Raw genomic sequence first — 27,530 nt, 5'->3', positions numbered from 1 at the left:
TCATTAATGTGGGTATCATTTCATTGTTGTTTATTAAATTCCTGGTGGAAGTTGATGAGACTGTGGCCAGAGGTGATTTTCTGAAATGCTCTATGTTTTTACCTTCCCCTGCTTGCTTGTGTTTTATTAATACGGACTGTGCATTCAAAGCCTCTCGTTCAGGTTGTTCCTGTCTTTGAACAAACAAAGGGTGTTGCATTTTACCTGTGTCTTTGTTGGATGGTAAAACAAGCTTTAGAAATATATTTTTTATGTTCATCTCCTCTGCAGGTGGACCTTGGCTTTTTGCGGTTTGTCTCTGCCATTGGTACACAGGGTGCTATTTCCCAGGAGACCCACAAAATATACTTTGTCAAGTCCTACAAAGTAGACGTCAGCTCAAATGGAGAGGACTGGATCACCTTGAAAGAAGGCTCCAAACAGAAGGTACCCCATGCATATTTTCAAACTTTCTTTAAGATCCTTAATATTATGATGGAACCAGATATGGAGAACAATTATTCAAATTTTGTTCACTGCAAAAACGATCCAGAAATCAGTAAAAATTTCTTAAATTAAGTGTATTCATCCTTAATTTCAGCAGGTAAATGAGATAGTTTGCCAATGGAATTAGTGTTTTTACTCTTAAAATAAGATAATTAGATAATATGCACTTGAAATAAGACAATGCAATTGTGTTTTCTTATTTTAAATGTAAATTTTCTTGTTCCATTGGCAAAATGTCTCTTTTACCTCCTCAATTCAAGAACAAATGCACTTATTTTAAGAAAAAAAAATGACTTACCGGTATCTAGATTGAGATTTTTTGCAGTGTTGTCCTACTTCATATCAATTACTTCTGTAAAGCTATACGTATTATACGTGATACCAGAAGATATCCTTCTTAGAGATTTCAGTTTTTTTTTTTTTTTACTGTAAGCAGGTTATTGATTATTTATATTATAACCAAAGAGACTTTGAGAATTTGTTAAAATTCATTATCAACTAATTTGATAAGAATTGTCATTTTAACCAGGCTTTAGTATGCCTAATATTTTCAATTATTACCATTGTTTGTTTCTCTAGCAACGATTATTAGCAAAGAACGAGATCGTGGATACAAGCGGCCGAAATGGGTTTCCTCCGTAGGGTGGCTGGGCTCTCCCTTAGAGATAGGGTGAGAAGCTCGGTCATCCAGGAGGGACTCGGAGTAGAGCCGCTGCTCCTCCACGTCAAGAGGAGCCAGTTGAGGTGACTCGGCCATCTGGTTAGGATGCCTCCTGGACGCCTCCCAGGTGAGGTGTTCCGGGCACGTCCCACCGGGAGGAGGCCCCGGGGAAGACCCAGGACACGCTGGAGAGCTTGCCTGGGAACGCCTTGGGGTTCCTCCTGAGGGGCTAGAAGAAGTGGCTGAGGAGAGGGAAGTCTGGGCGTCCCTTCTTAGGCTGCTGCCCCCGCAACCCGACCCCGGATAAGCGGAGGAAGATGGATGGATGGATGGATGGATGGATGGATGGATGGATGGATGGATGGATGGATGGATGGATGGATGGATGGATGGATGGATGGATGGATGTTTCTCTAGCATTAGAAAAAAACATATTTCTCTTTGTGTACCTTCTTAAGAATCTTTATTTTGAGTTTTAAAGTTTCCATATACTTGCCAATATTCACAAAATCCAGTACGTAAACGTTTTTTTTTTAAAGGGGTCAACTTTAATGTACTGTGTTAGCCTTCCTGTTATCTCCTGAAAGTCTCACCCTCACAGTTTAATTAACACATAGACATTTCTTGAAATATTGTATTAGATACACTTTTATGTTCCTTTGACTTGGTTTCAAACGCTTCAATAAATGAATATCAAATTCTTCACTAATTAACCATGAGAAGTCATTGTTGTCTTTGTGAGCTTGTGGCAGATAGTGTGATATAATCTGACAAAGTTTCCAGTTAAACACATCAACACACACTTGGCCAATCAAACTCAAATTAATCCTGGTCACTAGTAGTCAAGTTCTTGTTCCTTAACTAAGAAGCATTTGATTGTTTTAAAGTATGAAGCTATTTCAGCTCTTAGCCTCACATGGGTTTTTGTTTACATTTTTGTACTCTAACTTTTATTTTAGTTTCTAAGAGATTGATTTAGGCAAATTATTTAAAATGACCGAAATAAATTGAACTGAAAACAGGTAGAGAAGTTGAATAGCATGGAGGCTGAGATTGCCAGGTCTGATGAGCTGATAGAGGTGGATCCCAAATTAAAGGGGAGAAAAAGATGTTTGACTGACTGGGACCGACTCTAAACAGTGAATCAAATTGTCAAATGACCCGACTTTGTCCATCTGGAAGCGAAGGCGTCCCTTCAGGGAGGCTGACAAACATTTATCTGCCGCACAGTCCCCTCATTTCGTGATATTTAAAACCTATAAGACGCTCTTGAAAGAAGAAATGTGGAGTTCAGAATGCTTCCCAGACCATCCAAACAATTGTTGCTACATACTTGTGCCCCCAAGCTTGATTCTTTCATAGTCTCTCTGGAGTACACTGTTCCTTTTGTAAAGTGGCAGCTTAAAGGTGCCGCCTAAAGCCCTGCATGTTTTTTTTCCTGGCCTCTAAAGTGCTTTTGTGTGGAAGGGCACCATTTACTACATGCTGAGCCTGCAGTTTGGCATCTTAGCACAGCTCAGGAAAAAGCCACTTTACAGTTAGTGTGTGAGAGGAGACTCTGCATGGCATTTAAGGAAGTGGCTGACTTTTTAGAAGGGTCCCTCAGTGATGTGGATGAAGGTCTTGGTAGTACTGCTGTGTGGTCTAATGGATCAGTTGGTGTTTCAGTTCATCCTAGATAAGCTTAACTGCTATCTTTCCATCTGCCTGACTTTTCTCAGCTGGAATCCTTTCCGCCTCGTAACTTCTCGGTCAGGGAGGTCAGGAGGCCGTGTGGTTGCCTTTGAGATTCAATTACTCAGAATGAACTGTGACGGACTGTGGGCAGTTGTTGGGCTGGGTGGCAGGCCTCCTCATAGTGCTAGTAAACTGTCATCGGACCTCAGGGGAGAACATTGACATCTCTGACCTTTCAGCACGACAATGCAGTAAAACTAAGACCCAATCTGGATACAGAGAATGGTAAAAGGGCACCATAAGTCAGTCGGTTCTGATCGCTGTTTCACTTCCAGCCTCAGGTTTCACAGCCTTTCATTGCTTCAGCTGCATCAAATGAAGCAAAGGCAGCTCCTGTCTGATTACATATGAGTAACTTTCCACACTCAGTCGAGAAAATATTCATCTATTTCCCCGAATATACTGGTTTACATTAAACATCTGGAACATTCTCTGGATTTTCAACAATTCTTTTAGATTTCTTTTTATCTAAAAATAGCTTCTCTGGATTTCTGTCAATAATCAGAATGTCTCCCTCCTTCTTTTACAGATTTTCCAAGGCAACACCAACCCAACAGACGTTGCCAAGACAAAGCTGCCTAAACCTACGCTGGCGCGCTTCGTTCGCGTCCGTCCAGTGACCTGGGAAACAGGCATTGCTCTGCGCTTCGAGGTGTACGGCTGCAAGATATCAGGTAGGGTACCTCTGCAATTCTAGTTGATCCTAATCTATATTGCCTGTGGATTAACTCTTTTTTCCTACCTCATTGTTTCCTCTTCAAATGCAAAACTTTTTTTAGCCCCCATTACAACAGAATCGAAGCCGCATCAGCATAATGCTGAACAAAGGCAATGAAATAAGGGATTATCTATTAACACAACCTCATACTTAGATGAATCTCATGCAGTATAAATAGAATAAGCAGCTGGCTTGAATCACCTAATGGTGCTGGGTGGGCTCTTCCCGATTTGCTCTCAGCCTGTTCTTCATTTTTTCTTTGCTTATATAACTTTAATTTTAGCAACAACTTTCTTCCCCTTGTCCTTTTGTTGATGTGTCAAATTAGCGTATGCATGTTGGTGGCTCTATTTAGTGTGGTTTTATCACATCTATCTTTGTCTCTGTGGGATATGAACATGTGTATTCAATTTAAATTCCTGCTTTAGTAGATTAAAGACAGAAGAGACATTGCCTTTGCTCTGTCGGCATCTTGAATAAACATGGGCCAGAATAAGATTGAAAATGTAATTGCATCTGTAACATTCAGTCATTTGGATTTTTAAATGTAAGTAGCAACATTCTGCACATTTCTCCTCTAAAATTCCTTTAAGTAAGGAGACAAAATCAATCTTTCTTTAATGGGAATGATGGTCCATACCCTGGGTAAGATTTTAGACTCGTTTTATTTTTATTTAGTGATATGTTCAAGTAATTTGTGTTCGATTTGTGTGCAAATAATTCATATACAATATTTTAAAACAAATGTCACAGTGCCACCTCTAATCTAGCCCTTAGTCCACTTAAGATATAACAATACATGAAAGCAGGGATCGTTACAAGCATGATTAACATCTCAGATCATTTTAATCTAGCATAAAGTTATTCAAAGAGAGATTTTGAAGGGTTAACAATGATATTATAAAAAGAGAACTCAGAACTTTAACATTTAACCTGATGCATGTCTAACTGAGAAACCATTGTAGTAAAATATTCCAAAAAAAAAAAAATTTAAAAAACAATCCACTGGACTTTATTTCCAAGTTTGAAGACGTTTCGCTTCCCATCCAGGAAGGTTTTTCAATTCAACATGTCAGGAATAGCGTTGAGTTTGGGGTTTTTTACAGTAGCTTGATTTTTATCTGAAAGCATGCTAATTAAAATGGACGAACGGGTCCACGGCTTTAGAATGGGGGTTGTTTGGCTTCTTTTGTTAACCTGCAATGCCCCTTACCCATCTAAGTCTCTGAAAGGGGGGTTGTTAAAGGGAATTGTTGGCCTGGCTGAATAGGCGAGATGTTGGGGTTGCGATGATAGCGGGAAGGGATCAACTCAATTGCTGCATTGTAGGTTTTTGTAAGCTTAAATCTGAGTCCACCCCCTCTGTTTATCGATAAAATTTATCTATTTAGGTAGGGGAACAATGACTTAAACCCCAGAGAAGAGTACCGTTCTTAATCTCTCTACGTCCTTCTCGTTTTCATGGTTAGAAATGTCTTTCTTGTGGCCAAGAAAAATAAAAAATTGCTTTAGCATTCTTTTAAGAAGTATGCAGCAATATGTGGGGGAGGGACGTATCTGTGTTATTCTGTGTTGTGAGAATCTAACTCACTCTCTCTTTACAATCTCTTTAAAAATGACTTTTAAGCACAGGGCTGATCATTTTGCGCAACAACTTTTTATATTTTGATATCAGCAGCAGGCCAATGCTTAACATGGAATTAAAGTTGGGATCTGGATAATTTGGTGCTCCTTTCTTTCTTTGTAGCGCCAGTCACTTATACATCACATATGCGTGGCCAATCTTATAAGAGCAGATGGCCCTGTGGGTGCAGCGGGGTTACAGCTGGGGTTTGTGTGTGCCGCACATAATCAGAGCGCTGCGCCGAGCATAAACACATCACAGAATCGAAGTCACCACAGGGCCTCCAATATGACGTTAGTGCCCATTGGTTTTCTGAAGACACTGCCAGCTCCACTGCATGCTACTAGCACAGTTGGGGCGAGGTAAACCAAGGCTGTTGAGGGCTACATAAACTCTATGACTTGCCAGTCCTCTTCAACCTTTGATATTTTGACGTAAAAACTATTGAGAGCTTTCTGAGTGCATCTTTACCGTCACCAAGAAGTGCTTTCATGGCAGCTAAGCAGTGCATCAAAGTGGGACATGGACTAGAGAGGAAACCATATAGTTTAGGGGGTCCCGTCTTCAATTAATGATGTCCAACCAGTTACGAAAGAGGGTGAGTTGGACGTCACCACAAATTACCATGGTGGTTTGCCTTCTGATACAAACAGCTACTCATTAATAAATGGATACACCACCCAGTTGTTGGTAAATATGCCGTGATGTAAAAATAGCCCAGATGAACCACGGATGCTCCACCCAAACCTCAATCGTGGTCCACGAGGGCCCTGCATCATCTCTACTCTTACCATCCACCGACATAAACACTCGTTCCACTGGGTGTGTCATGGCATGCTTGCCATCCCTGTAGCCACTATAATCGCAGCTGAGCTCGATTAGCAGCTCCAGATGATCTGGGGAAGTCGCGTGATCCACTTTTATCTCTCATCCACTTTCATGCGCACACATGCACCTTTCTCTTGCATTTTCCTCACATCAAAAGGTGTTTAGATCTCAGTGTCTTAGCTTTACACGACTAAAGGCCAGCTCCTCTGATCATATTTAACAGATCTTGGCCAAAGAAGAAAGAAAAACAGGACAAAAAATCACAGGAAAAGAGGCTTCTGTGCAGCCAGCGATTGCTAGCTTTTTGTTTTGCATGACCAGGAATTCATCTCAGGGGTTTTCATGGGAAACGTTCCCATAGGCAGAGGTAGACTTAAAGCCTTGTTCTGCAAACCGTTTTTCCCACAGATGCAGCAATCCTGACTCTGTACACTTTGTCTCATATGGACACAACAAAATGGAGCAATGACTTGTTTGTCTTATGATTGCTAAAAGAAAAAAAGCGAAAGGTAGAGGAATGGCAAAATGTTTCTCCAAAGAAAAAGTCTAGTTTCTCTCACAAACAAAAGTAACATAGATTTTAAAATAAATGCATTTGGGATAATGCATTCGATATCAAGATCAGATAAATAGAAAAAAGAAAGGAGAAAATCTGGAACTGTGAACAGAAAACAAGGATATGTTCTAAGTTGTAATCCCACAGATGTTGACAGCTGTGAAGCAGAAGGTAGATGATTGCTGTGGCAGCAAAAACAGCGCAAAAAGATTGTATTTTTGTATGTGAGTGGATGTAAGTCTATGGAGAACAGGGCAGGGAGATAGAAAGAAAACAGAAAGCCCCAAGAATGCAGGAGGTGGAAGCACCAGCCGGCAAGAGGGTTTTAATTGGCTGCCTGGAGACAATCGCTTCAGGCTGAGGAATTAGTATGCATGAGATCTACAGACACATAGAGAGACAGAGAATAAAAGGGGGAATCACAGTAACATCTTAAAGAGTTTGGGGAATAATCCTCCTCTCTTTGACTTTGGTTACCCTCTTTATAAGACCCAGACAAAAATATGCTTTTGGCACTGCAGATGATCTTGGTCATCAACCCTTTGAACATAAATCAAGTCCTTTTTTCATATTGCATCCCAGCAGGGTTTGAATCAAAAAAGTTAACAATATTTTCTTGTGCCCTTTGTTTCTCAGAGTACCCCTGCTCTGGCATGCTAGGCATGGTGTCAGGCCTGATCACGGACAACCAGATCACGGCGTCCTCTCATACGGACCGGAGCTGGGTGCCTGAGAACGCCCGCCTTCTCAACAGCAGGACAGGGTGGACCCTGCTGCCTCAGCCACAGCCTTTCACAAACGAATGGCTGCAGGTGGATCTTGGTGAAGAGAAGCTGGTGAAGGGGTTAATCATACAGGGAGGCAAATACCGGGAAAACAAGGTCTTCATGAAGAAGTTCCGTCTTGCACACAGCAATAATGGCTCTGACTGGAGGATGGTGCATGACACCAGTGGAAACAAGCCAAAGGTATGTTGGGGGAATCCATGAGTAAATTTGGCATTTGTTTAGCAATGGAAATGAGGTACCACTTCAACAAATGAAGTGGTACTTCACTTTATCTGGGAGTTTATCTGGGGTTGGGGGAGTGCTGGCCTAATGGTTGGGGCATTGAGGTTCTTAGTTCAAGTCCCGCTCCAACTGACTGCCACTCTGGGTCCCTGAGCAAAACCCTTAACCCCCACACTGCTTCCCCGGTGCCACACAATGGCAGCTCACTGTTTAGGGGAGTGGAGGCCTAGTGGTTAGGGCATTGCACTTGGAATTTGGAGGTTCTGAGTTGAAGCCCCACTCCCACAATTTACCACTCTGGGTCCATGAGCAAGACCCTTAACCCCCAAACTGCTTCCCGGGTGCCACACAATGGCAGCCCACTGTTTAGGGGAGTGGAGGCCTAGTGGTTAGGGCATTGCACTTGGAATTTGGAGGTTCTGAGTTGAAGCCCCACTCCCATATTCTACCACTCTGGGTCCCTGAGCAAGATCCTTAACCCCCACACTGCTCCCCGGGCACCGCAATAGGGCATCCCACCGCTCCCCAAGGATATAGGTTAAATGCATGGAATTAATTTTGTTGTTCTGTACTTGTGACAGTGTAATGACAATTTAAAAAATGAAGAGGTGGTTAAAGGTTTCACCCATAGACCCAATATTTTTCAGCCTGAACGAGGAAATCTGCCAACACCTTCGACTGAAAATTAAACATGCTAGATATGTGCATCAAGCACATGAGTTTAGCCTCTTTATTGTCTTGTTTAGGAATGATGATAGATGAAGTGGATTGACACCTCATCTGCAGTTGTTGGTGTAGCTCCAGTCTGTCATCTCAAAGAAAGTTTGGCCACTGAGTATTAATCCAAAACAGTCCCAATACTATTGTTTGTCTAACATGAGACAATGTGGGATAACATGACAAAAGTAAAAATGAGACAAAAGTGGGGTTCTGGTAGAAAATGAGTTTAAAACTGCATCCCACTTTGGGTGCTTAGTCTAACCCTTACAGATAATTAGCCAACCTTTAAATGGTTTTCCAAGCATGTCCCACTTGAAATAGAAGGTAGAGGGTAGAGACTATTATGATATTGACCTGGAAATACAAACAGGAACCCCCAAATTTGAGCTGAGCAGTGTCATTCTTAACTGGACCTGTTACTGTTACAGCCTGATCTTAGTTAAAGACAAGCTAAAGGGTGGATGGAGGTAACTGCCAGGGGGATTAGCAACAAAAACACTTAATTTTTTATTGTTCGATTGTTACACAAAATCTATCAAAGCTAACCCAGTTTAAAAAATAAATAATCTCAAAGAAACAAACTGTCTGCGATAATGAAATGAACCCTACAAAAAAGCTGTTTTTCAAGTACATACCTCTGTCAAGGGAACACATTGAATTGAATAGTTTCATTTCTGACCCAATTGCTTAATTGATTCTCATTCATTTGTTCAGTTCCGCTCAGAACATTGTACCTGTAAGTTTTACGTAGTTAAAAGTTAATTTTCACTGTTATACATCGCTATAGTTCTGACTTTCTACTTAGTAGTATATGTAAGAAACTTTTCAGGTTTACAATCTTCAGATTCTTTGGTGGGGCAGTATAATGGAATGGCAAGAAATGGAAAAAAATCCTTCCCTGCTTTGAGAGTGACCAAAGATTTATCTACCTGCTGTGTAGCATTCAATGTATCCCTACAGCAAAGTGTCTGCACACAAACTCACACATACAAAACAAATTTCATGCTCTCATACAAAGCTACATTCTTTTCCAAGAGGAGCTACAGCACCCCGTCCCCAATTACAATTGTCCCTGACAGGGCATAAATCTCATCCAGATGGGCTGATGGTTGATTTATGAAGCGAGCAGGGGAGATCCATACCCCTGCCTGGCCTAGTTAGCTTTCTTTCTCCCAACGCATGAGAGGAGGTACCCAAGCATCTGAAGCTCAGCAGACTCTCTCACGTTATCAGACAAATTAATCCACTTCTATAAGCCCTCTGTCTTCCTCTTGCTTCATATCATACATCTCCTGCTCACCTCTCATTTGCTTGCTAAAGATCTTATTGAACTTTTAGTTCAATGAGCTGAAAGTTGTTTTTAACCCTTGGTGTCTCCCACGTATGCTGCGGTTCTGATATCAGTAAGACTAAAGAGATCTGCTGATCTCTCCTGTTACTTTCCACCTAACACAGCAGTTACCTCCCACACATTTTACATTGAATGCTCAGAAAGCCAAAATTAGAATCCCTAACAGTGTTCCCAAGTCTGTAAGCAGAATGTAATATGTTGTGCTGACTTTTTTTTTTTTTTCTCTACCAGATATTTGAAGGTAACAGCAATTACGACACTCCTGAGCTGAGGACAGTGGAGCCCCTGCTGACCCGTTTCATCAGAATTTATCCAGAGAGGGCCACTCCTGCTGGGATGGGCCTGCGACTTGAACTCATTGGCTGTGAGATTGAAGGTAAACAGAAACAACCCACAAAAGCCCCCTATAAGAATTGTGTTCTGCCATGTGTAGATGGTAAAGATGAAAATACAGGACACTACTTCCCTGTCTGACATCTGACTAAGCTTTATTCCTGTTTCATGTAAATAGTATTTCTGTTTCATCAATACCAGAATAATATTAGAGAAGATCAAAAAGTTAAACAGTTTTACTTTCCTCAAATTACGAAAGTTAATTCAAATTTACTGGGTCTTAAAATGAGTTGGAAGGCCCATCATGATGTCACTGGGATTGTACACATCTGCTATTGACTGCTGGTGAAGATTCTGTCATCCAGGTCATAATGATTCCAAAAAAAGTATAAAAAATAAAACGTTTTCCAAACTGTTTTCCAAGTTTGAAGACATTTCACTTCCATCCCAATGTTCTCACCTGGGAAGGTTTTGGAGAAATAGAAAATAAATTATCTAAAAAGCTAGCAGGAGGCATATAGACCGTAACAGATGAGGTTCATACTTATAACATCCGGTTGTCTGCAGTGGTCATCTGTTTAAGACATCATCTGCACACTGTCATCTGCAAGCTTTCAGCTATGTGCTACGTCCCAGAAAGCTGTTTGCTTTAGTGTAACTTGTGCATTTAATAGAGAATAGAATAGAATACAAAATCCTTTTATTGTCCCGTAATGGGGTAATTAAAAATAGGTTTTATTAAAGGGTAAATTAAACATCAAATGCTCTGTAAAGATGCTGGCAGAAGCCTGCAGAGAGCATCATTGTTCAGCTGTAGTATAAAAACTGTACCAACATGAACCCTCATAGAGAAAGAAGTCATGAATTCAAAAGCAAGATAAAACACACATTCTTATTTTCACAATCAACCAGGGAAAATGTAACTGGATCTTCCAAATGGACCACATCCTGATGCATTTTATCAACCAGTTACAAGTTGGCGTAAGGACAACAAACTGTTGTGTTTTGTTGTGGCAATCACAAAGCCATATTTTTGAGACGTCTGTTGGCAAGCAAGAAGGAAATGGCCAGAATTCCAGCAAATTATTGTGGTTGACCAAACTCAAACAATATGAAAAGCAGCTGTGCCAAATGCAAGGAAAGGAATATAAACATCTGAGTATAAGAAAGAAAAAACGATCCGTAAACTGACCTAAAAGTGGGAAGATTTTCAGTTGTTTCCCTTTTGCAGTTTATGTACATACCTGGTTTCAGTTTACGTCTGTAAATGCAAGCAACATTTAAGTGGCAAAGTAACACATTTTATCGTTGGTGTTGACATGGGCTGCCTCAAAAACACATTCGGCCACCATAAGTGCATTTTCTTCTCCCATGGCTGAGGTGAAAACTGTAATCAGGGTTCCCGCGGGTCCTTAAAAAGTCTTAAAAGGCATTGAATTCTTCAAAATAAAACTAAGGCCTTAATTGGTATTAAAATGTCCTAAATCAGTCTTTCCTGGGTCTTAATTTTTAAAACATCATAAATGGGATCATTTTTATTACGATTTATTTTTGTAATCTAAATAATCTACGGAAGAGGATTAGGGCCACTGAAAAAAAAAAAAGTTCACTGATTTTTAAATTTATTTCAGTTTAACATGGGAAAAAAGTCTTTAATTTCAGATTTCTGACTTTAATCTCAGAATTCTGACTTTTTTATTGTCAAAATTCAGTCAGAATTCTGAGATTAAAGTCAGAATTCTGACTTTTTTCTCAGAATTCTGACTTTTTTCCCATACTAAACTGAAATAGAATAAAAAAAATCAGTTAACTTTTTTTTTTTTTTTCACTGGCCCTAATCCTCTTCCGTACTAAATAAAACATTAAAATTGACTTTTTTTTTTTTTTTTTTTTATTTATTTTTTTTATTGGTCCCGATAGCGGAACCAATAAAAGGGTTGTTGCAGCCGGGAAATTTGGGAGATGCGCCATTAACATTTTGTCTGGAAAATATGAGCAAGTGTAAATGTAACCAAAATTGTCTCCAGCCAAGAGTTTTCTCCATGGCTTTTGTGCAAGAAGTCATTCAAGCTCAGAACGAATGGAATTAAGGCAGTGGAGTTGCACATGCGAAGCGCGAAACACAAAGCGCCAAAATTGAGTTACCGATAAACAGTCTGTATTTCTCAGTTTAGTTCCACCCTTGTCTCTGCAACGCCTCCACTTATCACCAAATCAAACATACTAAGAAAACCATACAAAGAAAAATAGCTGCAAAAAAGACTTAGCACTGGTTATGTTGTGGCTTTAAAACTGATTTGTTTTGTTCCCTGCTAAAACAAAGTTTGTGAATTCAGTTAAATAACTGTTAAAATATATCTGTCATTTGTGTTTTTTTTAGCTTTCTTCCTGTATGGGAAGCTTTTCAAAATTTGAAACATTAGTGCAGTGGTTGTCGCAGAAGTTGTCGCAAGCAGGTTTTTCTTGTGTTTCTTGTGAATTTGGTCTTAAATTTTTATTTCAAGTGGCATTAAAGAGTCTTAAAAAAGTCTTGAATTTAACTTGCCTTATGCTGTAGTAACCCTGGTAATTATTTTCTATCTAAAAAGGTGGCATCAGTACAGTAGGCAGATAGAGATAAGAGTTTGCCAATCTCTGACCATATCTCTTCACATGTGATATGTCAGACTCAATGAGGTGAGCAATCTATCACCCATAATAATGACATGACTACACACAGCTTCATGTCTTTACAACTTCCCTGCTTATTTAATGATGTGCATGAAGGCTCCCTGTGTTCAACACACAGCTGTCCAACTCATAATACTACTCATACAACAAGGGATGGTTTGTCTTGCCTCCCTGTTACATCAAAGCTGCCCTCATGGCTAACCACTTCTGGAGGGGATCAAATAAAAGCCCACCTGGCTGTCTCGGTTTGTTGCCACCCGGCCCCCATCACCATCTCTACAACCTGTCTTTGGTCCTTCAAAGGATCCAATGGACTTTGGTATATTTGAAATGACCCATGTTGTTTCCATCTATCTCAATAGTCTCTCTCAGAGCAGATGTGAGTTTTATATGAAACCACTGAACTGTCCGTTTTTTATTTCCATTGTTGCTAAAGAAGTCAGTCTTTATTGGTTATCCAGACTTTTTGAAGCCATTTCAAAGTTTTTCTATAAACAAAATAAATTTCAATTCCTTTTTTATATATTTATGAGAAATATTATGTTGTCACAGCTTGAGGAAAGAGAAAATTCTAGATTTAATCTTAAACACACAATATTTAGTATGCAATCTTTAACCTATCTTCCCTAAATGTGGAAATAAACGTAACCATAAAAGTACTGAATATACTATTGTTACCAACAAGAGTCTCAAAGAGTAAATGAGCTGAAATTTCTTCACAATAAGCCCTCGTCTTGGCTTTGTTTGATTGCCATGTTTCACGGTGACTGAAGAAAGTATGTTATTTTACTTTTACTTAATTTGGTAAACGAAGAAAGTACTGATAGCTAAAGGCAAAAGTGAATTATTGCTATTGTACCATAACTCTGCTCATCCAATTGTGCTATTTGCGAAAACAGTGATGTTCCTGAGTGGTGGGGTGACGCATTTTTTAATATAACTGACTTAAGCGTGTTTGACCATCAATCACAGACCCGATTCAGTGGCGCATCAGATGTTTGTAAAGTGAGCTTCTCATGAGTGACAGCGATGACAGCCAATCACACAAGAAAAGACGGTGGGCCAATCTGGAGCTTGTGGGCGGTCTAAATGCAGGGAAGCGGGCTTCAGCTTGAGGCCTGGTTTTCCGCTTGGTCCTAGTGCTCAACGATAGTCTGTGTATTGTAGTTTAACATTGTCTTTGAACAGTAAAAAGTTAAAGGGAACAAAACAGATGTTTGAAAAAGTGCAGGGGACATGCCCCCTCCAAAATTACATCCATGTTTCTGACGCCATCTAGCCCCTAATTTGTCAACAGTTGTAGTACTGTTCTTACCTCATTTGGTCACTCATGGGCCAAAGAGCACTATCACCTAAACACCTTCAAGTTACGGCTTGAGCGATTCTGAGAAAGCAGCTAGTGTGTCTGGATCCCAATACATACCCCACAAAAGCTGGTATCAGAAGATGAAAAATATCTGATAGATTTTACTTTTATTTTTTATAGAACTGACCTGGAACTGGAGTTAAGGGATGCATTATTGTTCCGTTGATCATAGCTCCCAGATTTCCAGTTTATTGAGCTCAGGAAGTCTTCATATTGCTGCTTAAATCCTTATCTTGTGCATTTCAATGAGATGTTTCATAAATTTCACTACAGACTGTTTGAGCAGCAAGTATTAGATAGCAACTAGTCAGGTAGTCCACATCACTAGATTATTTGCTCATAGTTTTACCACCCAACTTAAAAACAGTAAATACTGGCTTATTAACAAAAAAAAAGATATGAAGTTCAACACTTAAGTGCATTTGTTCAGAACAGAAGGAGATTTGCAATATAGTAGCAGGGTGCATGTTAGCTCTAAGTGGATTTTCATATTGGATTTCAGGGAAGCCCATTCTCTCATAAACTTGGAGGACTCCCACCGGAGGACTTCAGGCAGATGATAATGCTTGTTTTCGATGTTAATGCCAAAAACAGACACAATCATAGAGACGGATTCACTCACAGCAACCGCAAGCACCTTGCCAAGGTTGTGGTAAAAGGACTAGATATACAATTACATACACAGGTGCATATCTGGTTGTATTAGTGTGTTTAAAAGTGTGTACAGCAAACCGCAGCAGGAGGGCTAAATCCTCATTTCTGTAAGAGGCTTCCCTAACGCAGCGCTGACCCAATCCCTGACCTCTCCCACCCTGAATCTGACAAGGCCTGATCAGTCTCATATTTCATCTAGCAGAGGGCGAGAGCAGGAAACTTGACTCACACACAGACACAGCACACATTTTTCAGGAACTTTCCCCCCCATCTGTCTATGCCTCTACCCTTTTTTTCCTCCCCCTGCTCTGGGGAAGCCTGATCATTACTCAGTCGGTATAAAAACTTACAAATGCATGCTCACACCGCAGGACGGCTGTGTGGCAGCGGAACGTGGACTGGATCCTTGGCCTTGCCCACATCCAAGTGAGGCAGGGCCGTAATGATAGGCCATAATGGTAATGCCTATGTAGCCAGTTTCATGTCTTTCTTTTTTCTTTTCTTTTTTACATCTTGTCATTTCAACCACTCAAGATTCATTTGCAAAATTCAAGTCTGTATTTAAACATCCACATCGTACTAGCTTGATAAAAGGTTCAACTCTAGTAGCTAAAGCTGAGACTAAAGAAAAATAATTAAAGCCTGCATTAATAGCCAGTACTGTATACATTGTTTTATCAAGTTTCATTTTTTTTTTTTTTTTTTGCAGCAATGATTGAATAAGATCTGCAAACATCATACATTAGAATGATGCTGAGTTTTTTTAATTATTATTATTCAGGACTAATGTACTTGAGCAAATATGAATTTATAAATATGAATTATTTTCTTGACAGTGAATCCTAGATGGTTCAATACTGTTGATTAAAGAGTGCTGTTTAAAACATTTTGGATAGATGATCCAAAATGATCCAAAAGAAATTAGTCTAAATAATATAAGTGATCTTATATTACTAAGATTGGACGGGTTTATCACTGGAACAGGGGTTGTGAAAAGAACATGTTGCTAAATCAGTTGGGCAGTTTTATTTTTGTGCCTAAGTAAGATCTATTCAAAGGGAACTATTGGGAGTATGCTTAGAGTTTAGAATTAGAATCCAGCTGGAGTTATAGCCATTTAGATCAAAAAGGCCCATGTTATTAGTTGTTCTATGCTAAATGTGAGAGGCTACATGAAGCATGGTCTTCTTTTTAAACCCCTCTGACCTATGATCCAGATACGACTCACCAATGTCACCAACCTCCTCACCAATAAGAGTTTTGCTCGTAAATCTAAACAGTTATTTTTCTCTCTCAGCTCCGACGCTACTTCCAACCACTGCAGTCCCAAGCACCACCCCTTCGGACGAATGTGACGACGACCAGGCGAGCTGCCACAGCGGCACAGGTGATGACTACGACGTGACAGGTGCTAACATCGCCTTCATGAGACTGCGTCCAAACTCCCCCACCCTCCTGTTGCTCCCCCCCGCCCCTCTGCCTTGTTTTGTCATACTCATTCTGCTTCCCCCTCTATGTAATGCCACCAATTTTTCTTAGCGCAGGCAATCTGGCATCTCTCGTGCACGCTCGCAAGCATGCATGCATGCATCCACATGTGAGCTGGCACTGATACAGCTCTAATTAGCCGCACCTTTAGTTCCCACCTCCCTTGTTGGCCTTCTTATCTCCACCTCCTGGAAACTCACTGGGGAGAGCCGATCCACACACACCTGCCTCTGCAGCAGAGCATTACCTCTCTCTGTCATTACCTCTCTCGGATGCCTTGTCCTTTTGGCCTCTTTTCCCACTAACCCAGTAACTCAATGAGCCTTCACCACTGTAGATACTCCCCATTAACCAGCAGTCTCCAATGAGGAGCAGGGCACTGTCTCAGTCTTACGCAAAAATATGAGAAAATGTATATTGGAGATTATGAAAGGAAAGTGGCATGAGCTGTTTAGTTAATTCTACATGGCATGAATCTCTAAAAAGGAGCCAATGTGTGTAGAAGCCTAACAGTGCTATTTCACCATGCTTTCACAGGTGGTTCCATAATGCCTGAGACCACAACCTCAGAAGTGGACACCATTCCAAGTGAGTTTTTTAAAAGCAGAATTCCCCTACAATTCACAAACCGCTACTCTTGACCTGCTGAAGAGTCATTTCAAACACACGTCATAAAGAAGCACACCTTATGTAATGAATGCCAGTCCTCTCTCCTCTTCATATTTATCTGTCATTAAAGATAATGACATGGCCCGGAGAGGCTCCTGCTGACACAGTGAGAGAGGTTGCATGATCTGATGCTAGCGGATGATTAGCACTGGTGCTCTGCTGCTGCCTCCTCAGCATAATCACTAATCACCGGGCCAACACTGACGCACACAACAACGAGCCGGTGCTAAAAGCCGGAAAGCACAATGCAGATGACCAGAGGAAATTAGTTGGACTCTGGGGCCAAGCACACGTAGCGGTGTCTACTATAGCACGCTGATGAGGCAGGAGCCAGCTGAGTGAAGGTACCCCCTAGTCTGACCTTGGCTAATGGGCCGTAGGCTCCACCCCTTCCTATTTACTCAGTCAGCTGCCTTCATGGTCTGTCTGCAGTCTGCTGGGGTCTCAGCTATCCTAATGGATGAGAAATGATGTCTATTGTGTGTTTACCTTAAACTCAACCTTGTTTTATTTAAGTAAAGGTTTTTAAAGAATCAATCCACTAATGTGTACAGTTGTGTGTGCACAATTTTGTTAAAGGCTTTATACACCTCAAACTTTTCTCTGCTTTGTTAAGAGATTTTATGTCCACCTGTGTGTTTTTTGACATAGTATAAAAGTAGGTATTTGGGAACAAATATCATGAAGATCAAGAAACACCAACGGGTTAAGGATAAAGCTGTGGAGAAGTTTAAAGCAGGGTTCAGTTGTACTACAGTTGCTCAAGATTTTGAAATTTTTTGGAGCACTACTTGAAAAAGACAAGACCCTGCACCTAAATTGAAGGATTATGAAAATGTCAAAATCTCACTCTAGCAAAGAGAAACGGAGAGAAAACTGAATAACAGAAATCCTGTTTGCTGTTTGTCACAAGAAAGGCAAAAATATAGAGGAAGTCCCCTGGACCAGGCAAGATAACCAACATTTATTTTTATAACCTATCTGCAAAGCTCTATGTGTGAACTGTGAAGGATGTAACTATAGCATGATATATTCACCCTCTTGCTTTTCTTCATTCGCTAAGGGCAGGGAAGCCATTTTACCTAAGATTAGGAGAAGAGGCCCCAAATAAACTAGCCTCGTGAGACCATCCTGATCTCGCGAGCTTTCAAGCTTTCTTGCTAATCAGTCTGGAGACTCTCCGTTGAAGAAAATTTGGAGCCGTTCACCAAACGAACGTCCAATCAGCGTTGGCTTTGAGGCGGGTTGAGGTGTGAAGCAACGAGAAGCGCGACAGTTCAGTCTAAAGACCATGGCGGCTTCAGCCGATGAAACTAGTGTTAGCGTGGCTATCGAGCAAGTTTTATCGGAATTACACTGTATTTCTTCACTGAAAGAAGAGCAAAACACTGCTCTGGAGGCTTTTCTCAGAGGAAAAGATGTTTTTGCTCTTCTCCCGACTGGTTTCGGCAAGAGTTTGATCTATCAATTGGCTCCTCTTCGTCGTCGCTCTGTTACGTCATATGCTTCGTTGATCTGATTGGTTTATTTGTCCCGTCTATCACCAACATAGGCCAATCAGCTTACCAGTATTTTCACCTCTTCCCAAAATTACTTCTACGGAAGGTTTCCAGATGGATATGCGGAGCAAATCCATCTGGCGGAGTCAGGTTACAAATAAACACCTACAATGCAATTGTTTAGAGACATGGTTCTCCATCCGGGTCAACAAGTACCACTGAGCAGCATATTTCACATACCCCTGCTGCAGCACACCTGTTTCACATGATTGCATGAGCTCCTCAGCAGCCATCAAGTGCTGGAGATGTCCGTTAATGTCCGGAGACATCTAAAAATTGAACAACAGTGGTACTTGAGGACCAGAATTGAGAACCACTGGTTTAGAAAAAACATATTTATATACAAGGATGTTCTACTCTGACAAGAGCTACAACCAGTTTGTGTTACAAATTAATGTGCTTAAGGGTTCTCCATATATAGATTTTTATTTTATTTGAAAGCCATTTATCACTTTTCTTTTACTTTACAGTTATGTGCTATCCTCTATTGGTCAGTCCCTCAAAATGTAAATAAAATACAATGTCGTCTGTTGTCTGTAGTTGTCAGTATCATGACAATATTGAAGAAAAAACTCACAAGTCACTCTATTCTAGAGGAAAACTGTATTTTCTTGTTTGGTGTCATAAATGTAGCTTTTGTTTTAGAGTGCAGTTCTGTTTTACCAGAGGTAAACCAACCATATGCTCGTGTTTAAATGTCTGGGCATGTGTGGGTGTACGTCTACCATGCGCCCAAATCTCCAAGCCTCTAGTTTCCATTGGCATTGAGCAGGAAAAAGTCCCTTTTTTTTTAAAGGAAATGGCCAAATGAGTCATGTGGCTGCTCATCTTATCCAAGACGTGTTGGCTGCCCCAGTCAAAGCCTTCCAATAATGGAAGGAGGGGAAAGCAAACTCATTTTAATTGGGATTGGGGTTTATATGTGAAAGTAGCAGTCTGTAATGTGGTTCCATATGAGAATTCCATCCTTTGTGCTTAATGGGTAAATAGAGTCGTAGCCTGCAGAAGCTGGTTAAACCCTTCCCATTATTAAAGGGAATATTGGCTCATATATTTTGTCACTTGGAGGACAGCCTCATTATATATCTGAAGGAATCTCCTGATGAAGCGTAAAACCATGGCTAACTTCCCAAACATCCCTCTCCCTTGTGTTCTCTGTCTTTGTCTGTAAGCTCTCACACGTTTTTTAGCCTCTGTGGAGGCTGCTCCGGCACGCCGTGGGTCCATGGGGGATCGCATAGTTGGAACAGCTCCTCGGCACTGTTGCCATAGCTGTCTTGAAATCTCAAGTCCCTGCTCTCATTAAAATCCTCATCTCTCAGCGGGATGCTGTGAATGTCTCTTTCTAAGCTGTGTCCAGACCTTGTCGTCTCGATCCCCCTGTCATTGTTTGGTGTGTGTTCCCAGCATGCATCCCCGTCTGTTCCTCACTCAACCCTGTTACATTCATTAAGAGATATCATTATAAGCAGCCATGATAAAAGTGTGATTTCTACACAGGCATTTCTCTCTGGCTCATGTCACATTTTGTTTTCATCTTCTAACTTTGGTCTCACCAACAAGTGGGTCTTGTAGTTTTTATTCTGCAGTGCTTTGCTGCCCTCTAGTGTTTGTAGAGGGGAAAGGGATTCCTTGTAAGTTGCCTATGGTGAAAGTTTGACAACAGGCTACAAGCTCTTAAAGGAATAGTACACCCAAAACATGATTAGCCTTCATTTTCTACTCACCCCCATGCTGAACAACACTCTGGAGTACTTTTTTGATATCTCAAATGCATCTGGAGATCTGGGAGGCTTCTTGCTGTCTGCTGACATTCAAATAATGGAGGTCTATTGTGCCCGAGACAGAAAGGTCCATAAAAGTCCACAAAAACGTGTCAATATTCCTCCATACTGCTCGTCCAATGTATTCCAAGTGTCCTGAGTGGGTAGCATCCAGAATTTACTCGAAGCGAAGTCATTTAGAATGTTTTTAGAGCATAAACAGTAGTGTATAGGATTTCCTGAAAGCGTGCACATGCGCGATCCCGACGCTACGGAAGCCGGCAGACCAAACCAGCGCATTCAGCTCGGCAAAGAACTCATGCTCTTCCTCAACACTGAAGTCCTCCGACATTTTTCTTTCGTTGTTTCTTTCTTTGCACAGGTAAACAGCACATTTCTTCTTCTACGCTTGCATTATTGGCAGAGCAGACGCTGAATGCGCACTTTCATCTGGTTTGGTCTGCCGGCTTCCGTAGCGTCGTGAACGCGCATGTGCGCGCTTTCAGGAAATCCTATACACTACTGTTTATGCTCTAAAAACATTCTAAATTACTTCGTTTCAAGTAAATTCTGGATGCTACCCACTCAGGACACTTGGAATACATTGGACGAGCAGTATGGAGGAATATTGACACGTTTTTGTGGACTTTTATGGACCTTTCTGTCTCGGGCACAATAGACCTCCATTATTTGAATGTCAGCAGACAGCAAGAAGCCTCCCAGATCTCCAGATGCATTTGAGATATCAAAAAAGTACTCCAGAGTGTTGTTCAGCATGGGGGTGAGTAGAAAATGAAGGCTAATCATGTTTTGGGTGTACTATTCCTTTAAGTAATTTTCTGGAAGCAAGACAAATACATTGACATTTCTACTTCTTTAATAGCATGAGTTTGACATGTCTTCAATTTGTTTTCAGCGTTTCAGTGGTTTGCCTGCGACTTCGGTTGGCCCAATGATCCGTCCTTCTGCAGCTGGACACCAGAGGACACTGGTTCGAGATGGCAAATCCAGTCCAGTGGCACCCCAACTCTCAACACTGGTCCTAACATGGACCACACAGGTAAGTGCTTACACGGAAAAAAAAAAAAAAATTTAATTGCTTCTTTTTACCCCGAAGTGAACAAAGTCTAACTCTCCAACAGGAGGATCAGGGAATTTTATCTACACTTTAGCGACTGGTCTACAAGAGAACGAAGTTTCTCGACTGGTCAGTCCCCCGGTCAACTCTCAGGATGCTGACCTGTGCCTGTCTTTTTGGTACCATATGTATGGGCCGCACATTGGAACATTGCATATCAAACAGCGTAAGCAAACTGAAGGTGGATCGGCTGATATATTGCTTTGGACGATCAGTGGTCATCAAGGCAATCGCTGGAGGGAAGGACGTGTTCTCATGCCACGCACTAGCAAACCCTATCAAGTGAGTGTCCTTTGAATTGACTTCTTTCCCTCAAAGACTTGAAGATCAATTAGACATTAACTTTACTTTGTCTTGTTCTAAGGTGGTGATTGAGGGTCTTGTACAGAGGAAAAGTTGGGGAGACATTGCTGTAGATGACATTAAGGTTCTCGAAGGAGTTGGTCAGACAGACTGCGATGGTGAGTTCACTTGCATGAAATAGAAGTTTGCTGGTGTGAAAAGAGTTCCCTGAAGTAATGGATTAAAATACAATTTCTTGTTGTTGTAGATCCTGTTGTGCCGACTGAGCCAATTCTACCTGAGGATGAAATTGACAAAATTTGTAAGCCATTTCCCAATATTTACTTATACAGCACTTTGCAAATACTTTTCATATCTCTTGAACTTTATTTTTTCTTTACATAATAAGACAACTCTAATATTTATTTGAATTGGTTAAAATAAACCAAATAATTTACACTGCAAAAGCAATCAAGATATAAGTAAAAAAATTCTTAAATTATGTATTTTTACCCTTAATTTGAGCAGGTAAATAAGATGATCTGCCAATGGAATTAGTATTTTTACTCTTAAGATAGTTAGATAATATTAACTTGAAATAAGACGATAAAATTGTTTTTTTCTTATTTTAAAAGGAAATTGTCTTGTTCCATTGGCAAAGTGTGTTACTTACCTCCTCAATTCAAGGAAAAACGCACTTATTTTAAGAAAAAATAACTTATTGAGATTTCTGTTTTTTGCAGTGTAGCTGTGAAGTGGAAGGAAACAGATTTAGTTTTTAGTTGAATGCAGTATTGTATTGCATTCAACTGAACTGCTTTTGAAAGTAATTGCCTATCTGTATTGCCTCTTTGAACACAACTTCGTTTGATGTAAAGCTCGGAATACAAAAGCATGCTTTTCTTTCACTTTTTGTATTTATAAAATTTCAATTTAACTTTTTTCCATTCACTTGATAGTTTCTATTGCTTTTGGTCTCTCCTAATACATTAAAGGAATAGTACACCCAAAACATGATTAGCCTTCATTTTCTACTCACCCCCATGCTGAACAACACTCTGGAGTACTTTTTTGATATCTCAAATGCATCTGGAGATCTGGGAGGCTTCTTGCTGTCTGCTGACATTCAAATAATGGAGGTCTATGGTGCCCGAGGCAGAAAGGTCCATAAAAGTCCACAAAAAACGTGTCAATATTCCTCCGTACTGCTCGTCCAATGTATTCCAAGTGTCCTGAGTGGGTAGCGTCCATAATTTACTCGAAACGAAGTCGTTTAGAATGTTTTTAGAGCATAAACAGTAGTGTATAGGATTTCCTGAAAGCGCGCACCTGCGCGTTCATGACGCTACGGAAGCCGGCAGACCAAACCAGATGAAAGTGCGCATTCAGCGTCTGCTCTGCCAATAATGCAATCGTAGAAGAAGAAATGTGCTGTTTACCTGTGCAAAGAAAGAAGCAACGAAAGAAAAATCTCTGAGGACTTCAGTGTTGAGGAAGAGCATGAGTTCTTTGCCGAGCTGAATGCGCACTTTCGTCTGGTTTGGTCTGCCGCGGTTTCCGTTGCGTCGTGAACGCGCTTTCAGGAAATCCTATACACTACTGTTTATGCTCTAAAAACATTCTAAATTACTTCGTTTCGAGTAAATTATGGATGCTACCCACTCAGGACACTTGGAATACATTGGACGAGCAGTATGGAGGAATATTGAAACGTTTTCTGTGGACTTTTATAGACCTTTCTGCCTCGGGCGCCATAGACCTCCATTATTTGAATGTCAGCAGACAGCAAGAAGCCTCCCAGATCTCCAGATGCATTTGAGATATCAAAAAAGTACTCCAGAGTGTTGTTCAGCATGGGGGTGAGTAGAAAATGAAGGCTAATCATGTTTTGGGTGTACTGTTCCTTTAAGGTGTATCGTTAAAATGTTGCAAAATAAAGGACATGAGACATGAACAGCCTTTCCTAATTTTGTCATTTTCGTACCTTCTCAATCACTAACTGTGTTTCTGCTTTTCTGCTTCAGTTGAGGAAATCACAGACTTTCCAGACCTGGTGGAAACGAACCAGATCAGCGGCGCTGGCAACATGCTGAAAACTCTAAATCCCATCCTTATTACCATCATCGCCATGTCAGCCCTGGGGGTTTTCCTGGGTGCCATCTGTGGTGTGGTTTTATATTGCGCTTGCTCACACGGCGGCATGTCAGAGAGGAACTTATCCGCCCTGGAGAACTATAACTTTGAGTTAGTCGATGGTGTCAAGCTAAAGAAAGACAAACTCAATGTACAGAACTCATACTCAGAGGCGTGAGATGGGTCTGGCTGCTTTCATATGACTAACAAACGGGCAGAGCTCGCACAAAAAGACATAAACAACTCAAGGCATATCTTCTCATATGTCTGCCCCATAGGTGGGCTCAACAGGACTGCCAAACACCCTCTACTCATTAGATGAGGGTCAGGTTCAGGAAACCAGTGGGAGGTTTGGACTGATCCACGCTTTTTTCTCAGGAGCTGCAGTAAAAAAAGAACCTACCAGTAGGGGACACTGTGTACAAATAAAATTACAGGAAAAAAAAATATGTACAGATGTTTAAGATGATATTATAATTTTGTATTTTGATTTTCATTCATTTCTACAATCGGATGCTGGTGTTGAGACCAATTTATTAATGATGTTTAAAGTATTTATAATTTTCTGGGTAAAAAAAATGTTTTGTTTTGTAGAATCAGTTCATGAAGGCTGTTGTTTCTTTTCATGCTTTCAAAGAGACGTATTGAATCTTTAAAGAACCATATTCAACAAAACTGTTAATTTGCCCTATAGGGTGGCATGGCGAGTGCGACCCTAATCCTTTTCCATTTTATCACTCTAAAGTGAGGGTCCCGTTCATGTATGGTTCTGACAGTGCCTTTAGTACCTTTTGGTTAGCCTTTTCTGTTGAACTGAGTTCTTCTTTTAATTGCTGTATATTAGGATTAAGTTATAATTAAAGGAAACAGGGGCACATTACATTATAAAGTCCTATCAAACAGGACTAAAGTTTATTGCAGCGCTTTTTTGTTTTTTTTTTCTGTCCAAAAAAAGAACTTTGTAAATACGTTTTAATATATTTTATTGCCCTTTTTAAAGAAAGTAAAAAGAAAAAAAAAGCTGCAGTATCCCTTTTTTTCCCCCCCTTCATGAATGTGAGTGCGTGTGTGTAAATACAATCTTTTGACTGTTTTGTGCAAAACTGCGACGTCGATCTTAGATTCTGTTGCTCAGGCAAGGAAGATTGTTTTTTGGGATTTTTTTTATTTTGGTGCATTTGTTTCATCTTTCATTTCTAAAAACAAAAATACAGCAAAAGAAAGGATGTGTAAAACAGAAAAACACACACCCTCCATTAGTACTCCCTCATGATTTCACATCTGTTTTGTAAGTTTGGCAGAATTAAAGGGTAAATCTAAACATGTTTACGTCAAAAATATATAATGTTGACCAGCATACCAAAAGGAAAACTACAACCACCTTCTGTTTTATTCATTTTACCTCTAACATCACTGTGGATGTTCACTGTAGAAGTGCTTTCTGAACAATGCAGCTTGAATGCACTTTGTTTTCTGACTCCAGCTTCGATAGAAAACTGATAAAAGTGGAGTTTTACCAACTGAATGATGGTGCTATCAGTAGTTTAGTCAGACATTAATGTGTTTCATTATAAACCCAGTTTCCTACATGCTGATGTGTAGCTGAAAGGTCTCTTCTTAGACCTGCAAGAGTTTTATGTGTTTCACATGTAGCAGCCATAACGATGATGTCAGAGCTGATGTCAGAAGAACGGGACAGCGGTGCAGCAGGGGATCGAGTGGCATCACCTGAATCAGGTTATCTGGCCTCCCTCTGTGGCTTTACCAAAGGATTGTTGCCCTTCGCCACAAAAACACACACACACCTTTTGACTACAGGGGCTTCTCCAAAGAGAGAACAAGAACACAGTTCAACACCAAGCGGGCAACTTTCAGGCCTGCCCCTTCGAGAGAAGGTCAAGAGGGGGGAAACAACAGGACACTTGTGGGAAATTGCAAAATGTAACAGTGTGTTTTTCTTGCTCCTTTTAGACAAAAACACTGCAAATCTCACCTTGTGAACTTTTAAGGATCTCAGTCGAGACTGTTTGCAGACGGAGAGATGAGACAATCCCACCATCAAACAGGGAAAGGAGTTCTAAGTGGTGAGATTTACAAGGACAGAAGGGCCTGAGAAGCCCAATGAAACTCATTGCTTCGCCTCACCGCAATCGATCCAATCACGAACTTGTTTTATTTCTACGAAGGGGTGACGTCTTTTAAATCTGTGTGCTTTGTATGTCGTGCCGTGGTGTACACACACTCTCAGCTTGTTCATTTCAGATTGGACGACCCGCTCTCCTCAGCCTTCACTTTCAGAGGACAGTAGCTGCAGCAAGCTAGACGAAAAGGATACTGTAGCGTGGACTCGAAAACAAACGATGTTGCACTGAGAAATATATTTAAGAGGTTTATGTGTTTATAGTGTTCATTTGCAGAAAAAAAGAAAGGTTAAAACAGAAAAAAAACTTGTGCTCATTTTTTTTTTTTATGCATAATTTCAGATTATCTGAAATGGATCCAAAATGTACAAATATTGAGAAGAATTCAATATAAAAAAGATAAAGTTTTTTTTTTTTCAAACGGAATATCCCTCTCTTTAAAATGTACATGCCATGTTAGCGCTTCATTTTGTACTGTCATTCAGATTTTGTGCAGGTTTTTTTTTTCTTTTTTACAAGAATAAGAAAAAACTAGACTTTTATTTTCAATACCGCTTCTGTGATTTGCTGTTGTAGAGAAAAAAGTAATAAACAGCAAAGGCCTTAAAAAGCATTGGGTATGACTGTGTCGTTATGAATGGAAAACATGTTTCTGCTGTTTATTCAGCAGAAGGGGATCGGAAATTTATGCCAGGGCAACGAGGGGTTAACTAGCTACCTATTCAAAGCACAGTGGGTCTATGCCCTGTCTCATAGTCGTCTGCTGATAAAAACAGCAAAACTTTGACTAAGTGGAATTTTTTTGGAAAGCAAAGAGTTATATCTTTCACTAAGAACGTTTTTTGTGGACTTTTATGGACCTTTCTGTCTCGGGCACCACAGACTTCCATTATTTGAATGTCAGCAGACAGCAAGAAGCCTCCCAGATCTCCAGATGCATTTGAGATATCAAAAAAGCACTCCAGAGTGTTGTTCTGCATGGGGGTGAGTAGAAAATGAAGGCTAATCATGTTTTGGGTGTTCTATTCCTTTAAGTTACCTAAACTGAACTTCAAAAACACACCACAGAGTTTATGTTCTGCTGTTTAAAGTTCCATCAAAGTCAACTTCCGGCATATATGAGGAAAATAAAACCCTGCTATTTTGCAAGTTCTCCCACTTAGAGATCATGGAGGGGTCTGAAATTGTCATTGTAAGTGCATGTCCACTGTGAGAGACATAACCTAAAAAAAATCCAGAAATCACAATATATATATTTTTTAACCATTTATTTGTATGCAGCTGCAAATAAGTGTTTGAACACCTGTCTATCAGCTAGAATTCTGACCCTCAAAGACCTGTTAGTCTGCCTTCAAAATATCCACCTCCACTCCATTTATAATCCTAAATTAGATGCACCTGTGTGAGATCATTAGCTGCATAAACACACCTGTCCACCCCATTCAATCAGTAAGAATCCAACTACTAGGGCAACAGTGACGTTGGATGTAGGAGTTTGCCCTGAAATCGAAGGATTGACGGTTCAAGCCGACTTTCAGTGTCGTTGTGTCCTTGGGCAAGACACTTCACCTGCATTGTCTACTGATGGTGGTCAGAGGTTCTGTCAGTGAGCCTCAGGGCAGCTGTGGCCACAATGTAGCTTG

General features: G+C 40.5%; 1 protein-coding gene across 3 annotated transcripts in view; it reads left to right on the top strand.

Moving 5' to 3' along the window:
- nrp1a (neuropilin 1a) overlaps positions 1 to 26,500 on the top strand; it is an 87,298-nt gene extending 60,798 nt beyond the window's left edge. Inside the window, exons 7-17 of one of the 3 annotated variants that reach the window (XM_038268987.1) lie at positions 271 to 426; positions 3,414 to 3,558; positions 7,247 to 7,578; positions 9,923 to 10,067; positions 16,012 to 16,122; positions 16,740 to 16,790; positions 21,110 to 21,253; positions 21,336 to 21,613; positions 21,696 to 21,792; positions 21,882 to 21,935; positions 23,638 to 26,500. In XM_038268987.1, coding sequence (XP_038124915.1) covers positions 271 to 426; positions 3,414 to 3,558; positions 7,247 to 7,578; positions 9,923 to 10,067; positions 16,012 to 16,122; positions 16,740 to 16,790; positions 21,110 to 21,253; positions 21,336 to 21,613; positions 21,696 to 21,792; positions 21,882 to 21,935; positions 23,638 to 23,924 — 1,800 coding nt within the window. In that variant the 3' untranslated portion in view covers positions 23,925 to 26,500. The remainder of the gene's footprint in view (positions 1 to 270; positions 427 to 3,413; positions 3,559 to 7,246; positions 7,579 to 9,922; positions 10,068 to 16,011; positions 16,123 to 16,739; positions 16,791 to 21,109; positions 21,254 to 21,335; positions 21,614 to 21,695; positions 21,793 to 21,881; positions 21,936 to 23,637) is intronic. The other 2 variants (XM_038268986.1, XM_038268988.1) reach the window with 2 other exon arrangements.
- The last annotated feature ends 1,030 nt before the right edge of the window (positions 26,501 to 27,530 follow it).

This window comes from Cyprinodon tularosa, unplaced genomic scaffold, assembly GCF_016077235.1.
Source record: "Cyprinodon tularosa strain WSP-4 unplaced genomic scaffold, ASM1607723v1 ctg713, whole genome shotgun sequence".
NCBI lineage: Eukaryota > Metazoa > Chordata > Actinopteri > Cyprinodontiformes > Cyprinodontidae > Cyprinodon > Cyprinodon tularosa.
This window is presented reverse-complemented; position numbering and strand designations above follow the sequence as displayed.